The following is a 19,845-nucleotide window of genomic DNA, read 5'->3' as shown; positions in this document are numbered from 1 at the left end:
TCAAGCTTGAGCAGGTGTCTGTTAGTTGGCATGGTGGAGCGGGGGACCTAACGTTTTCCTTCGAGCATGTGAGCTGCATTAATGCTGCATTAGCGGCAGTTTAAAAGGAGGCGAGGGCTGACTTTGCATGTATCGGAGGAGACGTGTGTAAGTCCTTACTCTCCTAGTGTTGGGAGCATTGCTAGGGGGAGTTGTGAATGGGTGGGTTAATTGGCAGTATTAAACTAGGAGAGACTTTTGATAACTTTTTGACAAAAAAATAAATGACTAGTTCTAAGTTCTTAAATATTCTCTTAAGAAAATAATTTCATTAATAAGCAGATTTTTGAACAGTTATAATCAACATTTTTAGTTTAGTTTAAGTTTAAAGTTATGTTTTTTGTTTTGTTCCCTCAGTGAAAACCTACCTAAATATTGTGTAGTGTACACCTGACTAGGTTTAAAACACTGGAGTATTCCTTTATCAGCTACTGAGAAATCCTGCTTTGTGAAATTCTTCCTCAGCCTTTATTGTTTTAAGAGTTTCAGTCTGAAGCTCATATTGATGAACTGATTCATTGATTGATTATTTGTTTTTTGATGTTCAGATGGCAACAGTGGGGACCGTGGTCAGACCACCACTGCAGCCTCTGCCTCCGCCTCCAACACCTCCACCTGAGAGTCCCAGCCAACCACGTCCAGCCCAGCTCTCCCCTCCAGGGCTACGCCCCTCCCTCTGCTGCTCCACAGCTGAACTGGGCGGGGTTTGAATCATCTTAACCACGACACTTCTCAAGATTGCAAGAGCCAACCCTTTTTTTAAGTGTTCCTCGACACTGTCCAGACAAGAGTTCACCAACGTATACGGAAGACCCTCTCCCTGGTGTGTGTTTTTTGGAGAGGGTTCGAGAGAGAGAGAGAGAGAGAGAGAGAGCGTGAAAGAGGGAGTGACGAGCAAGGGTACAGGGGGTAGAACTCGTATTAGCACACGGTTTTACACACACACACACACGTACGTTATGTAGGTACCCTCTTCTCATTCTCAGTGGACAATCCTTCAATCAAAGCAATCCAGTAGCCAAATCCATCTTCTTCCATCTCAGTTTAGCAAGCCTGGTTGTTCAAATCCTCCTCCCTCTCCTCTCTCTCGCTCGCTCTCGCTCTCTCCTTTCCTCTCTCTCCCTAAGGCTGTATCATACACACTTCGTCCTCCTTCTTCCCCTTTGCCTCATCCCCGTCCCCTCACACTGCCCCCTTCTGGCAAGAAGGCTTGAATGCATGGCTTGAATTTGGTCGGGAGCTCCCAGTAATATTTTAGAGGTTAAAGCGAAATTGCTGCCGAGTTATAGTCCAGATTTTTGAGCACCACTGGGAAAAGCGAGCCCCCCACTAGCCGTGCATGTTTCAGTGATGATGCCGAACAAAAAAAAAAGAAAGAAAGAAACTGCTCACCATGGTCCGAAGTTTTATGTAAGGGTTTAAAGAAAAAATACTCATTTATTTTTTATGTTATTTTATTTTGTACCTAAAAAAAAAACTTTATGGGTTTGGGTGGGGAGGGGTAGACGTTTTGATTGACACAAGAGACTTTGTTTGACGTGTCTCAGTTTCTGTGTTCTTGTATTTTATATATATGTATACATATATAAATACATACACAGTTTATATATTACTTTGCATTATGTAAAAAAAAAAAAACAAACAGTATATAGATATTATCAAGCATTCGTTGGTTCAGAAGTCACCAAGGCCAGGTCGAGTTTATATGTGGTAGCCAACTGGCTGCTGACTCAAGTTACATATATATACATATATATATATATTTGTGTACATCTAGATCAGAGCAGGAGCACGTTTCTGCTAGGAACGCTGGAACTTCTAGCGAATGTGCCCCGTGTTTCTGCAGTTCTCTGTCCACCCTGTAGCTCTCCAACTTCAGTGCTAACCCCCTGGTTCTTTCTGTTATTTATTGTCGCCTCTGTATTAGTAGTCCTCAGGTTCGTGCTTGGCCTCGTTTTTTTGGTCACGTCAGAAAAACAGGTTTTTGTTGCACTTTTCAGAAAAAAAACGAAAATACAAGGATAGCTTGACTGCGGAACGTCGGGTTCGGCATTCTGTAGACTTTGGTGTACTGTTATTAGTTTGTACCTGAACATTTAAAGCTACATAACAGCGGAGACGACACACGGTTGTATTAGAGATGATGGAGATAGCTCAGCGTTTCATACGTCTGGTTTCCCGTTTCCGTTTTTCATGTGAAATCATTGGAGCTGTGTTATAACCACTACTTTACTTTCTTTCTTGTCTTGACTTTCACTTAACTCTAAGTGGAAAAGCTCTGCACATTGTATTTCTTTTCAGAACGTCTTAAAAGCAGTTAAAATCATGGCAGTAAAAAAACAAAAAAAGCAGCAAAAGGTGTAAATACAGTACAGCGCAGTTGCCCCTTGCCAAATTCCGGCTTGTACTTTTTTATTTTTTAATTTTATATACATGTACACGGTTTTATTTTGTTCTTTCGTGTTTGGGTTTTCATGGTATGTACATACGCTGACCTGAGAACTGTTAACGAGCAAAAACAAAGATGACATTAAAAGAATAATACGATTAAAAAAGCTGAAAAAAAAAAAAAAAGATTCAAAAGATCAGGGCGAAATGAACTGTTTGTTGGATACTGTAGATGAGGAGCTTTCTTCAGCCATATAGTTCAATCTCTTCTCTGTACAGTAGGTGCCAGCTATACTCTTGTAATAATAAGTAGTAACTGTATAGTGTATCTATAGTTTGGAGTGCCTTTGCTTCCATACACCTCCTCACGCCCCATCACCCTTTACTCTCTTTACACAGTACTGTAACCCTTCCTGAGTGACCCTCTGCAGTGCTGTTGACTGGTCAGTTTAAGAAGCTCCTCTGCTCTCGCTTGTTCGCTCGCTCTCGTCATCAAAACTGTTCTACGCTACTGATAATAAAGGTGATAAAAAGGTTATTCACGTGATGGTATTCTATAAAAGAACCATTTATGGTTTCATTGAGAACCAGGCACCAACATTTTTGTAGAACAGATGACTGTCGGACGTTTTAGACGTTTAAAGACGTAGATTTAAAAGATCTTGACCAACCTAATGGTTCTTCACACACTCAGCTCTTTTGCAAACCTGGTTCTTTATGGAAGCCAAAGTGTTTCTTCTATGGCGTCACTCCAAAAACCTGTTGCAGCACCTTTATTTTTTATTTATTTACTGTAGCGTGCTGTCCATCAGATTTCGAGATGTTTATTCATGTTTAATCAAAGTCTCGAGCTCAGAACAGTTACAGGTGTAGTCGATGCCCTGAACACTGCCACAAATGGGGCCAGATGCTGGCAGTCGAGCTCGTCCTCCAGTGTATCTGCTGAAAGTGACGTGGTAGCATATTTACATGGTACTTTAAAATCCAATAACTGTGGAGGAAATGCAATAAAACCCCAAACCCGAGGCTCCCAGCAGCTCTGCGGTATTGCACTGCTGCTATGGGCTGGGGGTCACAAGTCTGAATCCCAAGCCACGCCGCTTTGCCATCAGCGCCTGGAGTCAGAGTGAGCACAATTGGCCTTGCTCTCTGTGGGTGGGTAGAAGCAGTGGGGAGCAGCTCAGGCGTCTGTTAGCTGGTGTGGTTGAGCTGGGGACCTGGAGCGTTCCTCTGAGCATGTCTGCTGCCCGGCCCAGTTTGAAAAGAGGCGGTGGCTGGCTTCGCATGTTTCTGAGGGGGGCCCTTTTAGTGTCTGGAGCATCGCTAGTGCTAGGGGGAGCTACGAGCTGGTGGGTTAATTGGCAGTATCGAATTGGGAGAAAAAAAAGGAAAGAATTCTGCAAAAAAAAAAAATAAATAAACAGTCTATAATTATGTTTTAAATTTGAAATGGATTTTAATTAATTTCTAATGATCTAGAACCACTTTTTTAAAGCATTTGTGAACAATTGGATCAAATTTTAGCACTGGGACTAAAGTCTGTTTTAGCTTGTTAGAGATCAGACAGAAGCTTTAATTTGTGTGTGTGTGTGTGTGTGTTTGTGTGTGTGTGTTTGTGTTTGTGTGTGTGTGTGTGTGTGTGTGTGTGTGTGTGTGTGTGTGTGTGTGTGTGTGTGTGTGTGTGTGTGTGTAGTCCATTTTGGACCCAAACGTCTCTCTTCTCTTCTTTCAACCCACCAAACTCCCACCCCCCCCCTCATTGGCAATAATGTCTTTTCTCGGCACGAGTTTCTGCATTGACCAGTGTGACGGCCAGCCAACAGCTGCATTCAGGGGCGTCGCGTAGCACCTCCCGATCCTCCATTCCTTCAGCCCGTGTGTAAAAGCTTGCTTGTAAGATATGCATTCATAGATGTGTTCCTTTTCACGGACGGTGTGACCACTTCTTGTGAGTAAAGTTAAATAAGAGTTTAAAAAAAAAAAAGTAAAGACACAAAGCTTTTAAACACAAAAGACAAAAAAAAGTATACAGACTGTCTGTCGCTTACAGACCTCACATTACATGCGTTGAGGGAGAAACTCTTGGTTTAAAAGAAGAAAAAAAAGGAAAAAAGACGACCTGTATAACATTACTACTACTTGAATGCCTCTGTTTGTGACTGAAATTTTTATTTTATTTTAAATATATACCTTTTTTTTTCTTTCTGTGAAGGTATGCTAAATGTCTCCTTTCCTTGTAAATATGTCCGTTTTGGTCCTTGGTGTGACTCAGATTCAGAGAATAGTTACCTGGTACTGTAATTTGCATTAAATAAAGAGTAGGATAGCTTGGAAATGGACAAATGCTCTGTGTCTGGTTTGTCATTGATATGATATGTCCAAATGTTTGTGGACACTCCTTCTATGGATTGCCTTCATCTACTTCAAGTTGCACCCACAGCTGACCCAGATGTGCCAATGCGCAAACACACACACACACACACAGCTTGTCTAGTCCCTGTAGAGAAGTATTGCCAATAGAATAGGACTCTCTGGAGCAGATAAACATAAACTGATTGGCCCCATGCTGCCTAATACCAGGTGTGGGTTAGAGGGGTATAAAGCCCCCCAGCACTGAGCTGTGGAGCAGTGGTGGAACTTTGGAATGACTGCACTTCATCTAATACTTTTGGGATGAGGTGGGGTGATGATCATTCAACATCCTCACCTTACTCTTGCTAAATGCAATCAGATCATCATAATTGGGGAACTTTAAGGTGCCTCCTCTTACACAAGTCTGGCTTGTATAATCCTGCCAACAGAATGGGACCCTCTGGAGCTTAAGGCCACCATGTCCTGAGCGTTGACTAGAGGGCAATAAAGACCCCCACACTTGAAGGTGCTTCCAGGGTTTTTTTGGGCAATGCCATAGAAGAACCACTTGTTGGTTCCTTAAGGTAACCTGCTCGTAAGAGAGGTGTGGGTATGAAGACCCTCATCAGTTGAAGATTCTTTACTCTCTCTCTCTCACACACACACAGTCTATTACAAGCATGCTTTATTTTTAATGGAGCCAAAAGTGCCTCTGTTGTGGCATCACTCCAAGAACCGTTAAAAGCCCCTTTTTGTTTAGGGGAGCAGCACTGAGCTGTGGAGTGGGGTGTTCTGGAGCAAGGAGCTCCATCCAGTACCTTTGTGAGGAGTTGGGAGTCGCGTCCGCCAGCAGTCTAGTACCTGGGAATGAAAGCTAATATCTAGCACTGGGGAAACACTGAAGAGCTTGGGTTTAAGCCTTGTCCCAGCGATTTGTCTCTCAAACGTGAAGCAAACACAGGTCTTGCGCCTCTGTTGGCTGGCTGACGTGTTAAAGTCAAAACAACCTGTTTACCTTATCATTTTTCTCCCTGTGGTCAGCTGAAAGGTGCATGCATTAATAAGCAGCGGACACATTTACCTTTGATTTTTTGTTTATTTTCCTGAGTGGGACATCAGCATCTACAGCTCACATTCAAAACTCTTCAAATATTCAGACGTCTGATTAGTGACATCAGCGATGATTGATCTTGTTCTGCACAGCATGGTGGGGATACTCTCATGACCGTCTGTAAACTTAAACTGTTTGAATAAACCAATAAAGCTCACATTTACAGACAATCTTGCTGCACAAAGACTGAAGTCACACACAAACACACACACACAAATCTATATACACACACACACACACAAGAAACTTGATAAATGGCTCCTTTTTGTTTTGTGGTGTCTTGGAGGGGGGGGTCACAAAGCAGGCATTCCCAGTTTAGACAGGAAACCCAAGCCTGAAGTCTGACCTGTTCAGTGAGAGAAGCGGTGGATGAGACAGATGAGGAAAATACACTATATGGACAGAAGTATTGGGACAACCTGCTGAATTATTTTTTACCAAATCCAAGGGTACTAGTTGACCCTACTGTTCTTTGAACAAGGCTCTCTACTAGAGTCTGGAGCACTGCTGTGAGAAATTGTTAAGAGGGAAGTTTAGAGAAAAACAGAACTAAACATTTTAAGAGTTTTTGTCTTAAATACGAAGTTAAGAAAAGATTTAAAAAGCATGTAATAATAATTTCTAATATATATATATATATAATCTTTGTGACTCAACAGAAATGCAGATCCACAATGATCAATTTTACATCAACTTCCACAGACACGGCCGTGAAGCAGCCGCTCAAAGTTCCTGTTGGAGATGAGATTCTGATGGGCGGTAATTTATGCTGTAGTTTTTTCTTTCGGACCCCCCTCAAACACTCCCCCTCCCACCAGCCTGTAGCACTATAACTCTGAACCAATGAGCCCAGCTAGAGTTGCTGGATGGCATCTATACAAGTGCTGGTGATTATACACAAAATATATATATTCTATATATTATATATAGAATTATCATTGGGGACTGGGTCATTTTATTTATTTATTTGTTTATGTATCCCTGATAGACTAAAATGAGCTATAAAGTAATTCAATACTTCACATTTAAACACTTCCACAATAAACAACAATTAGAAGCAATTAGGACCCGTAAGCGTGATATCCATACATGTACTTTTTTTTTTTTTTTTTTTTTTTTTTCACATAGACTTTAGTTCATAAGTCATAATGTCTTTGTCCTGATCACTGAGGTATATAAGTGAGATATTTAGCAATGTCTCGTGGGTTAATAGCTTCTACATAGTATTCAATCATTCCTGTTATAGTAAAAATAAAAAAATTAAAAAAAACTTGCAGGCCTGTGCAAATGTCTGGACACTAAGCATTGCAAAGGCTCAGATTGTCTCAGGCCTGCAGCATGTAACTAACTAAATAGGGACGGTCAGTTGAATCACATTTCCAAGCATTAGAAGCTTTTCTATGATTCGTCAAATCTTGTACTAACACTTAGCAACCATGGCCTCTTTAAGCAAGTGTCTAAAGATCGAACGTAATTGATGCCGACAAGGCAGAAGGAGCTGGCCAGGTGTTTCAACAGTACAGTGCAGGGGAACTGTGGAGGTCTGCATGAGATCTCTTGGAAAACTCTTGGAGAGAACTTCTCATAGGGAAATTAGAGAAGAGTTTCTGTCAGGAGTAAAAAGGAACTGCAGTTCATGAAAAGAACACCTTTCCAACTGGGAGTAGGTCTATCATGCTTGGGGTTGTGTTGGTGCCAGTGGAATTGAATAGAGGCTGGATTCTACAACAGAATAATGACCTAAACTGAAGCTTTTGTAATGACCATCACTCCCCACACTCCCCTGACCGAAATGCTGAAAATTTGTGGACAGGCCTTGAACAAACTGTACAGCAAGAAGACCCAAGAATATCTCAGAACTAGAGGCCTGGTGGAAAGGTATAACTACACAAACTGTTATTAAAAACATATTTCTGCAACCGTTTTTTATATGAAAGAGTAACGATGCATCGGGATTTAATAAAAATTTTTTTTTTTTTGGTCTTTACTAAAATTAACTACTGTGTCATTTGGTCAAACTCACATAATCTGCTATACATTTTTCTATATTTCTATAGACTATATATAGATATAGTTGCTGTCATGCAAAAACCTTGTTTCTCCAAAACTGCAACTTTACAGGAGGAGGAAAAAAAACTTCTCAACCTTCAATGGAAGTCAGTGTAGAAAGTTTTGATTTCTCCATCATTTTGGAGCATTTCTATTGGTCATTTCATTGTAGAATTTTGACACAATATAAGGAACACCTATCCGAGTCAAATTATATCATAAAGTCAAAAACTGCAGAAATGGAGATACAAGGTTTTTGTGTGATAATGTGACAGAAACATTACATAGAACCTGTATACACAGACCGGCCACTTCATTAACACCACCTCCTTGCTTCTACACTCATTGTCCAGTGTGTATATATATATATATATATATATATATATATATATATATATATATATATATATATATATATACACACACACACATGTATGCATCTGTTTCTCTGCAGACTCTGTTATCAGCCTCCTCTCACCCTGTTCTTTAATACCCAGGACCCCACAGGACTGACCACCACAGAGCAGGTAGTATATGAGTGATGGGTCATTCTCAGCACTGCCGCGACACTGACATGGTGGTGGTGTGTGAATGTGAGCTGTGTAGACCTTTTCAGCTGTCAGTTACATTCATGTGACTAAGTGATCATCTGAGTCACCTCAATTTACGCTACACCACGCATAGCGTCTCATTAAACTGCACTGTTTCTACACTAAAGGTGGAAATGTGACACATTTGACACCCGTAACTTAAAAAAAATAATAAAATTTGCTCTGTACACTACATGTCCAAAAGTTTGTAGACACTGGTTCATCACATATTTCCTCTGTAATCAATGGCATTGATACAGAGCTTTTCCCCATTGCAGTAACAGCCACAACTCTTCTAGTGGTGCTTTAGACTAGATGTTGAAACATTGCTGTGAGGCTTCGAGTACACAGACACGTAGAGAGGGCTTTAGACCTTTCTCGCCAATTCTTAGGACTGGGCGAAGTAAGGCACATGTGGACTGCTCCAAGGCATTTCTATGGGGTTTATACAGTTTATAGAGGTTATATAAGCTGTGTGTGCAGTTCAGCAACTCTAGAACGGTGCATTTCACACCAGATCACTCTAAATGACTGATTTTAACCATTTAATTATGCAAAAGTTAAAGAAAATTAACAGAAAAAAGAGCCAAACTGACCATTTTAAGGGGGGTCTGGATACTTTTGGACATGTAATGCACCTTAAGCAGAATGAACTGTGAATGCAGCATCACGAATTGATTTGAATGTATTGAGTGTATTGTTACACCCCTGTCTTTCAGTGGTAAGTCTACCGTTAAGTCTACGGTCATACCAGATCCAGAACATATGATAAAAATAACATCTTGAGGTTTCGTTCTCCAAAGGCAAGGGCCTGTAGTAAACGTCTTTGTTGAGTTCAGTGATTGTTCTACAGCATAAACATGTGCTTTACATGAATTCTGCATCATTTACATTTGGCATAGCAATGTGCTACCCACTCCCTTCAGGTAGTCAAAACGAATGAGATAAAAATACACTTTTCACAGGATGTGTTAAATAAGCAGGTAGTTTAGTTTAGCTCAGCAGTCCACTGGTGCATGGTGCTCACTCTCGCTTTGGTCACATTTATACCTCCTTGAGAAAGACCTAGCTTAAGTGAAAGCTATTGCATCTTGTCCAAGCTTGTTACAGCGCCCAGTGCTACATCATGGAAATGTTTGCTGCATGATGTCCCGTTTGTTCCAGTGACCACGAGACCTGGGGCAGGCTCGAAAACACTCACACTCGTAGCTGACGTCCAAAACATCATTTCCCTGAAGTTCTACAGTGTGAATGTAGTTAAATAGCTAGAGGGTGAGTTCCCTATATCATATATCCTCTCATCTGATTCCGGCCATGGTCGATAGAAGGCACTCGCTAATGTTGACCAATCACAGAGTTTCTCTCTAATTCTCCAAACATCAAAAAAATAAAGAGTGTCTTTTATGAGCACACTGTAAATTGCATTAAATAAACTGTACTGTATATTCGATGCACTGAGAAGTCTGGAGCTAAGGCAGTTGGATTGCTGGTGAATCTACTCTGAACAGAGACCAAAAACAATCAGTAAACTGTAGGTTCTTCTTTTAACCCCCAAAACCCAAAAAAGCTTCTTACAGAAAACAAGCAGTCAGCAAATCACAGCTGTCAGAACAAAACCAAGCTGAAGGTTTTGTCATAGCCTTCATAGCCTCCCGACCGTAACATCATCAGACATCTGTGGATAAACCTGTGCAGCAAGACAGCCCAAGAATCTCACAGAACTAGAAGCCTTTTACCGAAAGAATCAAGATACAAGGTTTTGCATGGCAGTATATATATATATGCATTCGGAAAGCCTATTGTGCTTGTGCTAAAATAAAAAAAATCCCATCAATCTGCACTCAATACCCTATATTTTACAAATACTAGCAAATCTGTTAAAAGGAAAAACTAAAATATTGCATGGACATAAGTATTCAGACACTTTCATTAGTATAGTACTTAGTTGAAGCACCTGTGGCAGCGATTATCTCCTGTCTTCTTGGGTATGACACCACAAGGTTTGTAAACCGGGATTTGGGTCATTTCTGCCATTCTTCTCAGCAGATCCTCTCAAGCTCGGCCAGGTCAGGTGAAGACCGTCAGTGGACAGCCATTTTCAGGTCTCTCCAGGGGTGCAAGTCAGGGCTCTAACTGGGCCAATTAAAGACATTCACAGAGTTGGCCCTAAACATTTTGCAAAAATGTCAAAAATTCTGTTCTCACTTTGTCATTATGTGATATTAAATACAGAACGATGGGAGATAACGAACTATTTGCAAGATAACAAAATGACTTTCCGAATGCATCGTAAATATATATATATATAAAAATTAAATACAAGGTTTTGTACTTTTGTTCCGACAGCAATGATCTGCATCTGTAGATCCAGGGAGTCTAGCTGTGCGGCTTAAGAACACTAGATGGCGGCACACTGCTGACACTGAGATTTCACCTCTTCCATGCATAGAAGTAACATAAGAGTCCTGCCTGTAACTTCTGCCCTCAAGCTACTGACCAAAAGGCATTTACAAAGTATAATCCATTGTCTAGTATATCAGTCAATGTTCTGTGGATTTTATGATGGGCTGTTTTTGTCTAATCAATTGTGTTCATGGGGAAAAAATCTGGACATATAACATTAACAGTGGCTGCCTTTTTAGCTAGATGCCAATTAGCCCAAATACTTCTTCACTGCTAGTCGGCCGAGCACTGAACTGGCTGAACGATCCTAATTACCTGCAATCAATAGGATAGCACGGCTTCCAAAGCCTTGTTTCATTGGCGTTTTCACCATCTTTGTTCACGACCCCTCACAATTCAGAAGTGCTTATCGCCTACACCACGCGTGCCTATGTACTGGGTAGGGGCTGTGTAGGGTGGATGATGTAGGGGGGAGAAGTTCGTTTTTTAATTGGCGCGTACTTTCTCTCGGCAGCAAGAACGATCTGTCAAGCTGAAGTGATGCCCTTGGGGATTTGCGTCAGCAGTCATGTAATGCAAGTGCGTTACTGCTTCTTCTCAGGCTTCCAAACTGCTTACACTGCCCCACACTGCAAAGCCTACTGTGCTCCTGAGGTCTACAGTTAGCCCAATCCCTCAATGTTGTGGAACGGCCCTTAAAGCAGCATCATGCAGCATTTTTACCCTAAAATAACAACTTCAAAATCATAGTAATGCTCCACTGACCAGTAACGGAGAGAATAGCGTCACTATTGTTGCTCTTACCGGCTCGGCACACTGCTACTGCATTATGTAACTTTGGAGAAGCAGGCAGGAAAACACTTGTGAGAACTGCGTAACGCTGCGTGCCTCGAGTCCTAGTCTTATTTTACTCTACAGCATCAGTCCACATACTTCTTTCACTGTCAAAGCTGATTCTGTATCTCTCAAAAGTCAGGAAATGCAAGTGGCTCAAAGCACTAAATCCACTTTCCGACAGTAGGGGGAGCCCAGGAGCAAGAAACACCATTTCTTACATAATGCTGCTTTAAGATTAGTGGAGGGAATTCCCCCAGGTGGAAATGCTGAGGGTAACTAGCAATCAACTAGCAATGACAGCTGTTTTTACCGCACACACATTTTACTTGTCTAGAACCACGTGTACACCTCAAACCAACTGCTCCAGATAGAGACCACCATCTCAGCAGAGTCTGGTCCCGGTTGTTTTGGTCCATGCCTGAGCATGACTGACCCAAACAAATCAGCGGAGGAAATCACTTCAGGGTACAAAACTTCTCTGAAGGATTTTGGTATGAAAATGCCCTGAATTAATATCCACAAATATGGTGTGAACCCCTGACACTCAGCTGTAGAGGTTTCAGATGCAGAGTGAGGCAGCTGGAGTGAGAAGATCTGAGACTGGGCTAGCTGTGCTGGCTGACTATCTCCAGCATGAGCGGAGACACCTCCGGCTGGATGTCCTGAATCTGATGCAATTGTTTGGTGTATTCCTCATTCATAGTCCTCATTTCGGTAAGGCACGCCATGATCTTGGGGAACAGCAAACTGGAAACAGAAGGAGAAAAAAAAATCAAAGGTTAGAGCCTGCAGAAAAAATCAGGATTACAACAGCTGTGTGTTTGTGTGTGTGTGTGTAAGCAACTGTTATGTAAATTGTTGAGTAAATGTTATGTTATGGGAATTTTTTAGAATTAATTTTAACTTAACTTTAACATTTTCTCAACATGATTATACTGGCACCATGCTGCCTAATGCCAGGTGTGGGCTAAAGGGGTATAAAGCCCCTGAAGCAGTGGAACAGTTTTCTCGGTAATGATGGTTGGTGCTCCATTCAGTACTTCTTGGATGAGTTGGGGAGTTGGGGATGAGGTGGGGTGGCGATTATCTAAAATCCTGACCTTACTAACAACGCTCATGTTGCTGAATGCACTCAAATCCTCACAAAAGTAGACATTAGTAACTCTAGTAGAACGTCTTCTTCCCTGGACAGTAGAGACAGTTACTCCAACAAAAGCAGGATAGTTGTCCAGAGTTGCACTTGTTGCAGATTCCAGATTTGCAGGACGTACTGGACTAAAAGAGCTTCCACATGGAGAATCAGCAGTAGTATCATACTGTAATCTAACGGAGGTTTCCCACCTACCTTGTTTGGTCCAGACCTTCAGACTTTTCAGTTTGGTCTGAACCAAAATAGTAGGTGTAAAACAATCTGGACCAAAGTACCAAAAGTGGTCTGACCAACTGAACCATGGTTCCGTGTGTTTGTGGTGTGAAAACTTTCAGACCAATTACAGGAAGCTGAGGCAGGCAATTGTCACCAATTAAACAATGGAGGCAGATAAAGAAACGGTGCACGCATGTCACGCAGCAGCATGGACACAACAGATCAGGCTTGTGAGTCCTGTATCCACTGTAACTGTAGATTAACCCTTATTTATCAACAAAAATGAACAAAATCTGAGGGTAAGCCGTTCGCTCATTCTGCTGTGTGACCCGTGTGCACTGGAAGTTGGAGTTAGATTCTGGCAGGGAGGCAGAATTTGGCACAACACCTTGAAAGGCAACTCGCCGAAGTCTGACGCATGTCCGTCTACAATTCAATCAATGTGAAGTATAGGGAGGTGCAGCCCACGTATTTGATGATGACGGGACACAGCAAAGTTCTTTAGTGTGAAACCCAAATGGACCGGACCACAGGTATACAATGTAAACACACTGAGAACCTTGATTTGGACTATCAGGTATGAAAATGCCCTGAGACTAGGCTCAAGCAGCTCGTAGACGCCTTACTATTTCTCTGGCCCGCTTCGCTTGGACTCGATGTAGGTCTTCAGTGTGCAGGCCAGCATCTCCTGGTTCTTATCAATGACACTGTGCTGTGTCACACCTGGACGATCTAACAGAACAAAAGCAGGGTGGGGTTAGGATTTGGATGACTGTATTACAGTGTCACTTCAGTCTATAATGTAATGATGGATAAATTAAACATATATATCACAGTATATCACAGTACCAGGTGATCTGCAGGTTTTTTTAAACACTGTTTCTGTAGTATGAACAAGTAATGGCGATACTTGTAGACCAGTGCAGACAAATGATGTCGGCCAGGTTCTCAAACAGGTGTGTGTAAATGTGTGTAGTGTAGCGTACCTGGTGAGAAGAGTGAGATTGTCTGCATCAGCACATACTCCATCTCATCCAAGTGTAGTCTGCGTAGTGTGTAATGAAACTTCATCAGAGGGTCCAGCAGGTGGCGCTGAAAACCAGCTGTTGGGATGGAAGTGTGAAAAGGACAGTATAGTGGATGAAGGGGAGAGAGAGGGGAGAGAGGGGGAGAGAGGGGAGTGAGAGGAAGGAAAAGGACACATGGGAAAAAAGAAGAAAATTTAGGGTAAGATAGATAGTTGGACAGTGATGAATTTAAAAGACTCCCACTTCAAAGGAAATCGTGCACCAATCACCAATGGGTGGCTCTCTAGTTAGGGGTAAACACACAAAGGCATGGTTCCATTTAATTCAGCCCAGTTCAATTTATTCTGTACGGCTCTATCTGCAGCAGACATCTTTCCAAAGGAGCTTTCCAGAAAAGCATGCATAAGCCTAATGAGCGTTTCTGGATGGTAAACAAGGGCAGGAAAACTCCCAGACATGAGGAATAAACACTGAGTGAGGAATTTGAAGATGACAGGACAAAACACTTAGAGGAACCAAGACTCCAACAGAGAATCTCTAAGCATGAGGAGGAACCACTGAGAGGAACCCAAACCCAAATGGAAACACTCGCTAAGAACATGAGCAAGAAATGCTGGGAGGAACAAACACTCAGAGAATCTCTAAGCATGAGGAGGAGCCACTGAGAGGAACCAGAACCCAAACTGAAACACACCCAAAAGCATGAGGAACAAACATTGAGAGGAACCAAAACTCAAATGAAAACCCTTGCTAAGAGCACGAGGAAGAAATGCTGGGAGGAACCAACACTCAGAGAATCTCTGAGCATGAGGAGGAACCACTGAGAGGAACCACAACTCCAAATGGTAACACTATCTAAGAACATGAGCAAGAAATGCTGAGAGAAACCACTGAGAGGAACCACTGAGAGGAACCACAACCCAAATGGTTACACTCTCTAAGAACATGAGCAAGAAATGCTGAGAGAAACCACTGAGAGGAACCACTGAGAGGAACCACAACCCAAATGGTTACACTCTCTAAGAACATGAGCAAGAAATGCTGAGAGGAACAAAGACTCAAACAGAAAATCTCTCAGCATGAGTACGAACCAAATCCCAATGGAAACCCTCCCTAAGAGGACCCACTGAGAGGAACCACAACCCAAATAGATTTTTTCAGATAACTTTTAACAACAAACTACAATAAAACATCACAGACTCCTCCTCCATCTCCCTAAATCACTTCTAAAAGGTGTGGGGTTCTTTAGATTAAACTGAGTTTGGTGAGACAGGAGTGTGTGTGTCTGTTTCAGGTGTGTGTGAAGCTAAAATGAATAGTCAGCAGGATTATCGGGCCGAGCACTACTGTCACTGTGTGTAATTCTGTATCTTGGTTAGCATGGAGACCTGGGAGCTCCAGACAACAATCTGCAGAGTGTATTCGGGGCGACTGTATGTGCAAAACACCACAGATGAGCAGTAATTAGTCAGTAAACAGATGTAATGATCGCCTCTGCTTAGCTGCTATGGGAACTGGGTTAGAAAAGAGTAGCTAATAAGGCCCAGGCTTTTCCTCATTGGCTAAACAAAGCTTCTCACACCAGCCATGTTCACTGCATATTGACTCATTCTCGAGCTGCAGACAATGGAGACAACACCGCCTGCTGCTTGCGGAAAGGTCAAGGCATCAGACTACACGGAGTAAGAAGAAGCGTTTTTTTAGAGCTCGTCCCTCTGACATGTCCCGGACAGATCCATATTGAAGGCTTATACGGCAGGGGCTTGGGTTGAAACACTTAGTAATAATAATAATAATAATAATAATATATAAACAGTAATAATAAACAGACCAAATCATACAGAACTTTAGGAAACAATGTAAAGCATCATGAAATCTCAAATATCACCACAAACTGATTTTGATCAGGTCATTTTGTAGAGCCTGATCAATTCACTGACATGCTAAAAACAGCTGCTAATATTGGTGACCCATGGTTTTATCAGCATCAGCAAAAATAATAAAAAGAAATTAAACTAATAAAGCTGTTTATCTGGGCAGTTAGTGTTTATTTCCTCAGTAAAACACTGATATTAGAATAAACACTAATAATAACACTCCTACAGAAAGTGGTGGTGGTTCTCCATCACTGTGTTCATCATTAGAACATCTCCAAAGTTCTCCTCTCTCATGGAGTCTAGTGTTATTTAGAGTTCTCCTCAGATCAACACCTGGTTTGGTGGTAAATCAGGGCTTAATGATGGTAAATCAGGTGAGCTGCTGCTGCTGCTGCTGCTGCTGATGGAGTTGAACACATCCTCCACGCTGTGCTGGCTGGACTGGGGGACGTCCAGGAGAAACCTGGAGGAACCGAGCTCTGTTCTTCAGACTAGCTCACAAGATCCCTGATATTTTAGTAAGATCCAAAGTTGTTTATCCAGTCTTATATATATGTTCTGTTTAGGCCAGACCTCTTACAGCCAATTCTGCACTGTGTATTTTTTTGATATCAGACAATATTTGGATGTGCTCTACATTGGCTTGCTGAAGCACCTAGGCTCTTTTAGCTTGGCTGTGTGGAAAGAGCTGAACATTGCTGAGGTCTGAAGTGACGTAACCTGGCTTTGAGTAGGGATGCACCGATCCATCTTTTTTTGTTTCGATACAGATACCAATACATGAGCTCTGCATTTCGGCCAATACCCGATACCGATCCGACACCACTGTTGTAGGGAGAGACTAAAGGCATCAGGATTGACATAATTATTACTTTGTAAAACTAAATAAAACAAATGAACACAGATATAAATGAACCCAATTTCTGTTTATTGGTCACTAAAATGAATTACTGTGCTGTCTGGGCTCAGGACTTCTGATTTCTGAAGTTCAAAAAGAAAGTCTGTGAGACTACAGAGGAGCTAGCAGCTCCTCCCTTCTTGGTTCTCCTTAGATGGAAGACAGGCTGGATTACTCGCTGATGGCTAATGACAGGTCGAGGGCCATCCTGGTTAAATGGGGGGGGGGGGGGGGGGGTCTTGCTGTTGGCTTTGATATGTGTGTATGTCGTCTGTAGGTTACTCTTCATAGCCCAGGATCAGAGATCCTTAATTAGGATTATTAGATATTAAGATTATTAAGATAATCCTTTATTACTCCCACAGTGGGGAAACACTGAGAATTTCCCTTCTGTGGGACTAATAAAGGATTATCTTATCTTATTTTATCTCTGATCCTGGGTTACGAAGCCTAGAACACCGGCGGTGTGAGATTTGGATTCTGTGAATAGATCGATTCTTCGGATCAGACTAATTATCCGATACCCAATTCAGCTAATTTTGTTAGTATCGTGGCTGATATCTGATCCTAGTATGGGATCGGTTCATCCCTGGTTTTGATATTGATGTATTTATGATAAATTCATTGCAGGCATATTTTTAAACACTTTCCATGGTTTAGAAACAATGGTAAAATCTCTTACTGATTTTTTGAATTATTGAGGCTTCAAAAAATACTAAATACTAGATACTAAATACTACTACTAACAAACAAACAGCTAAAGTAACAAAACAATATGTGAGTACTCAAACAAAAAAGCTGTCTGCTCCTCATAGCATGGCTTTTTGTGAAAGTTAAACCTCATGAAGGAACTACTCCTCTTGAGGGCCAGTCTGAGCATGATAAGACAGCACAATAAAGCCCTGTAACAGGTTGTACATTGACTCTCTTTGGAATGGCATCTACACCCACGTGTGACCTTTTACGGAGCTGCCAGTTTTTGCTGCATGTCACAGCCAATCTCACTCAGAGGCTTATTTGTCCACGTCACGTCTGACTGACAGGCTTTGAGCCTCTGTGGTCTCCACCATTACCCTGAGTGAGACCCCTGCTATTGCCCTCAGTGTGGTAGGAGGTTGTTAGCGCTCTCTCACCCTTGCAGTGTCTGTGGGATCTCTGTGGGGAAGGGCTAGCAGAGGCAGGCGGAGGCTGAGACTTCTTTACACTTCCAACTTCCTACTTTTAAAACTGCAGCAAATGAAGCAGGAATTGTTATTTGCTATTATTGCTATTATTAAATGTCAGCAAAACTAGGGGTGACAGGGTGAGCTGTGATAAGCCTAATAATGAAGTGTTCTGGAGAAATCTTGTTTATAGGAGTGACTTAGTGATTACCACTGAAATGAATTTCACACACCTCAGGTCTTTTGTAAGGTGTGCTGGAGCAGAACAAGTTGTGCAATGCAGATTACTACTGACAAACACTAGCTACGATTGTAAGCATGAGGCCATTTATGATAATGATATACAGGAAACACTGAAGCTCAGCTCGCTGCTGAAACTCAATCATGAAATATTTTACATTTCTTACCACCTCTACTTTACCTCTAGCAGCTTTCCATGATTTCAAATATTTTACATTTAGTTATTCTATTTTATTTATTTGTTTATCATTTTCATACTAATTTTATTTTAATTTTAGTGACTTTTATTTGTATTTAGTATTATTTTATTTATTTATTTATTTATTATTGTTCATTTAAGTTTAGTACACTAAGCTTAGTGTCCTTCCTTGATCTTACTTTTCTTTAGTTTTAAATTTATACTTTTTTTAATTTTATTTTATTTAACATTTATTTGTAATTTTTAAATTACCATTCTTAATATTATTAATATTATAACTAATAATATTTTTAACTGTTTGCCATTGTGGTCCATTATTTTTTCGATATTTATAATTGACTGTTTCAATTTTAAATGGATTATTTTCTCATATCAGTTACCCCTTCTTCAATTATTAAATTTTTTAATTTTTAATTTTTTTTATGTTGTAATTTGTTCATTTACACAGAATTTAGTTTAACATAACTAAATATTAATTTTCATTTTCTCTTTCAAGATAAGATAAGATAGTCCTTTATTAGTCCCGCAGTGGGGAAATTCCCAGTGAGACTGTTATTTGTATGCTTGGCTATTTTAAAAAATGAATGTCATCCTAAATGTACAGCCAAGTGAAAACAAAGGCAATGGCAAGTCATAACACAATGAAGTACAATCACAGTATGGTATTTTGTGTGCCTCCCTGGTTGTCACACAAAAACCTTGTATCTCCAAAATGGCAAACCAATGGAAGTAAATGTAAAAGGATTTCATTCCAAGTCATTTTGGAGCATTTCTGTTGGTCTATTCTTCATGAAGTGATGTAAAGAACAGAGATTCACATTATGTTAAAAATGGAGGTACAAGGCTTTTTGCATGACAGCGATGATATACTGTCTGTATTTGCCATGAAATCCACTTTCCAACTGTAGGGGGAGCCCAAGAGCCCTATATTCCAATTCTGGCATAGTGCTGCTTTAAATGACTATTAGGTACTCAGAACAGGTGCTGAAAAAGTACAAAGCAGCACGGTTCCAAAGCCCTAAACTAAACAGCTTCATAAACACTGGTCCCGTGGAACCATTAGAGACCCTTACCGCGCATGGCGTCGTCCATGCAGTACAGCAGCGAGCCACACTCCCATATCCCAGTGTTCTCATTGAATGTCATATTGAAACGCATCTGTACCATCTCGAAGGTGGCACCCTTCAGCAGCGAAATCTGGTCTTCTATAGTCAGAGCCCTGTAAAACACCACAAAGACACCATCACTTTCACTCACTGGAAAGCAGCTGCGCAAATTACATTTGAGTAACTACTATTGAGTAAC

The 19,845-nt window shown here is 41.2% G+C and overlaps 2 protein-coding genes across 4 annotated transcripts in view; one reads left to right on the top strand and one right to left on the bottom strand.

Annotated features, from left to right (window-relative positions):
* The window catches only part of gsk3ba (glycogen synthase kinase 3 beta, genome duplicate a), a 57,659-nt gene extending 52,889 nt beyond the window's left edge, over positions 1–4,770 (top strand). For both annotated transcript variants that reach the window (XM_072685491.1, XM_072685490.1), the window contains exon 11: positions 588–4,770. In XM_072685491.1, the coding sequence (XP_072541592.1) occupies positions 588–658 (71 nt within the window). In that variant the 3' untranslated portion in view covers positions 659–4,770. The remainder of the gene's footprint in view (positions 1–587) is intronic.
* A 1,085-nt stretch (positions 4,771–5,855) lies between these two features.
* nr1i2 (nuclear receptor subfamily 1, group I, member 2) overlaps positions 5,856–19,845 on the bottom strand; it is a 34,195-nt gene continuing 20,205 nt past the window's right edge. For both annotated transcript variants that reach the window (XM_072685492.1, XM_072685493.1), the window contains 4 exons: positions 19,614–19,759; positions 14,122–14,238; positions 13,762–13,867; positions 5,856–12,516 (listed from right to left, as the gene is read on the bottom strand). In XM_072685492.1, the coding sequence (XP_072541593.1) occupies positions 12,375–12,516; positions 13,762–13,867; positions 14,122–14,238; positions 19,614–19,759 (511 nt within the window). In that variant the 3' untranslated portion in view covers positions 5,856–12,374. The remainder of the gene's footprint in view (positions 12,517–13,761; positions 13,868–14,121; positions 14,239–19,613; positions 19,760–19,845) is intronic.

This window comes from Salminus brasiliensis, chromosome 8, assembly GCF_030463535.1.
Source record: "Salminus brasiliensis chromosome 8, fSalBra1.hap2, whole genome shotgun sequence".
Classification (NCBI taxonomy): domain Eukaryota; kingdom Metazoa; phylum Chordata; class Actinopteri; order Characiformes; family Bryconidae; genus Salminus; species Salminus brasiliensis.
The sequence above is the reverse complement of the archived record's forward strand: the minus strand, read 5'-3'. Positions and strand labels throughout refer to the sequence as shown.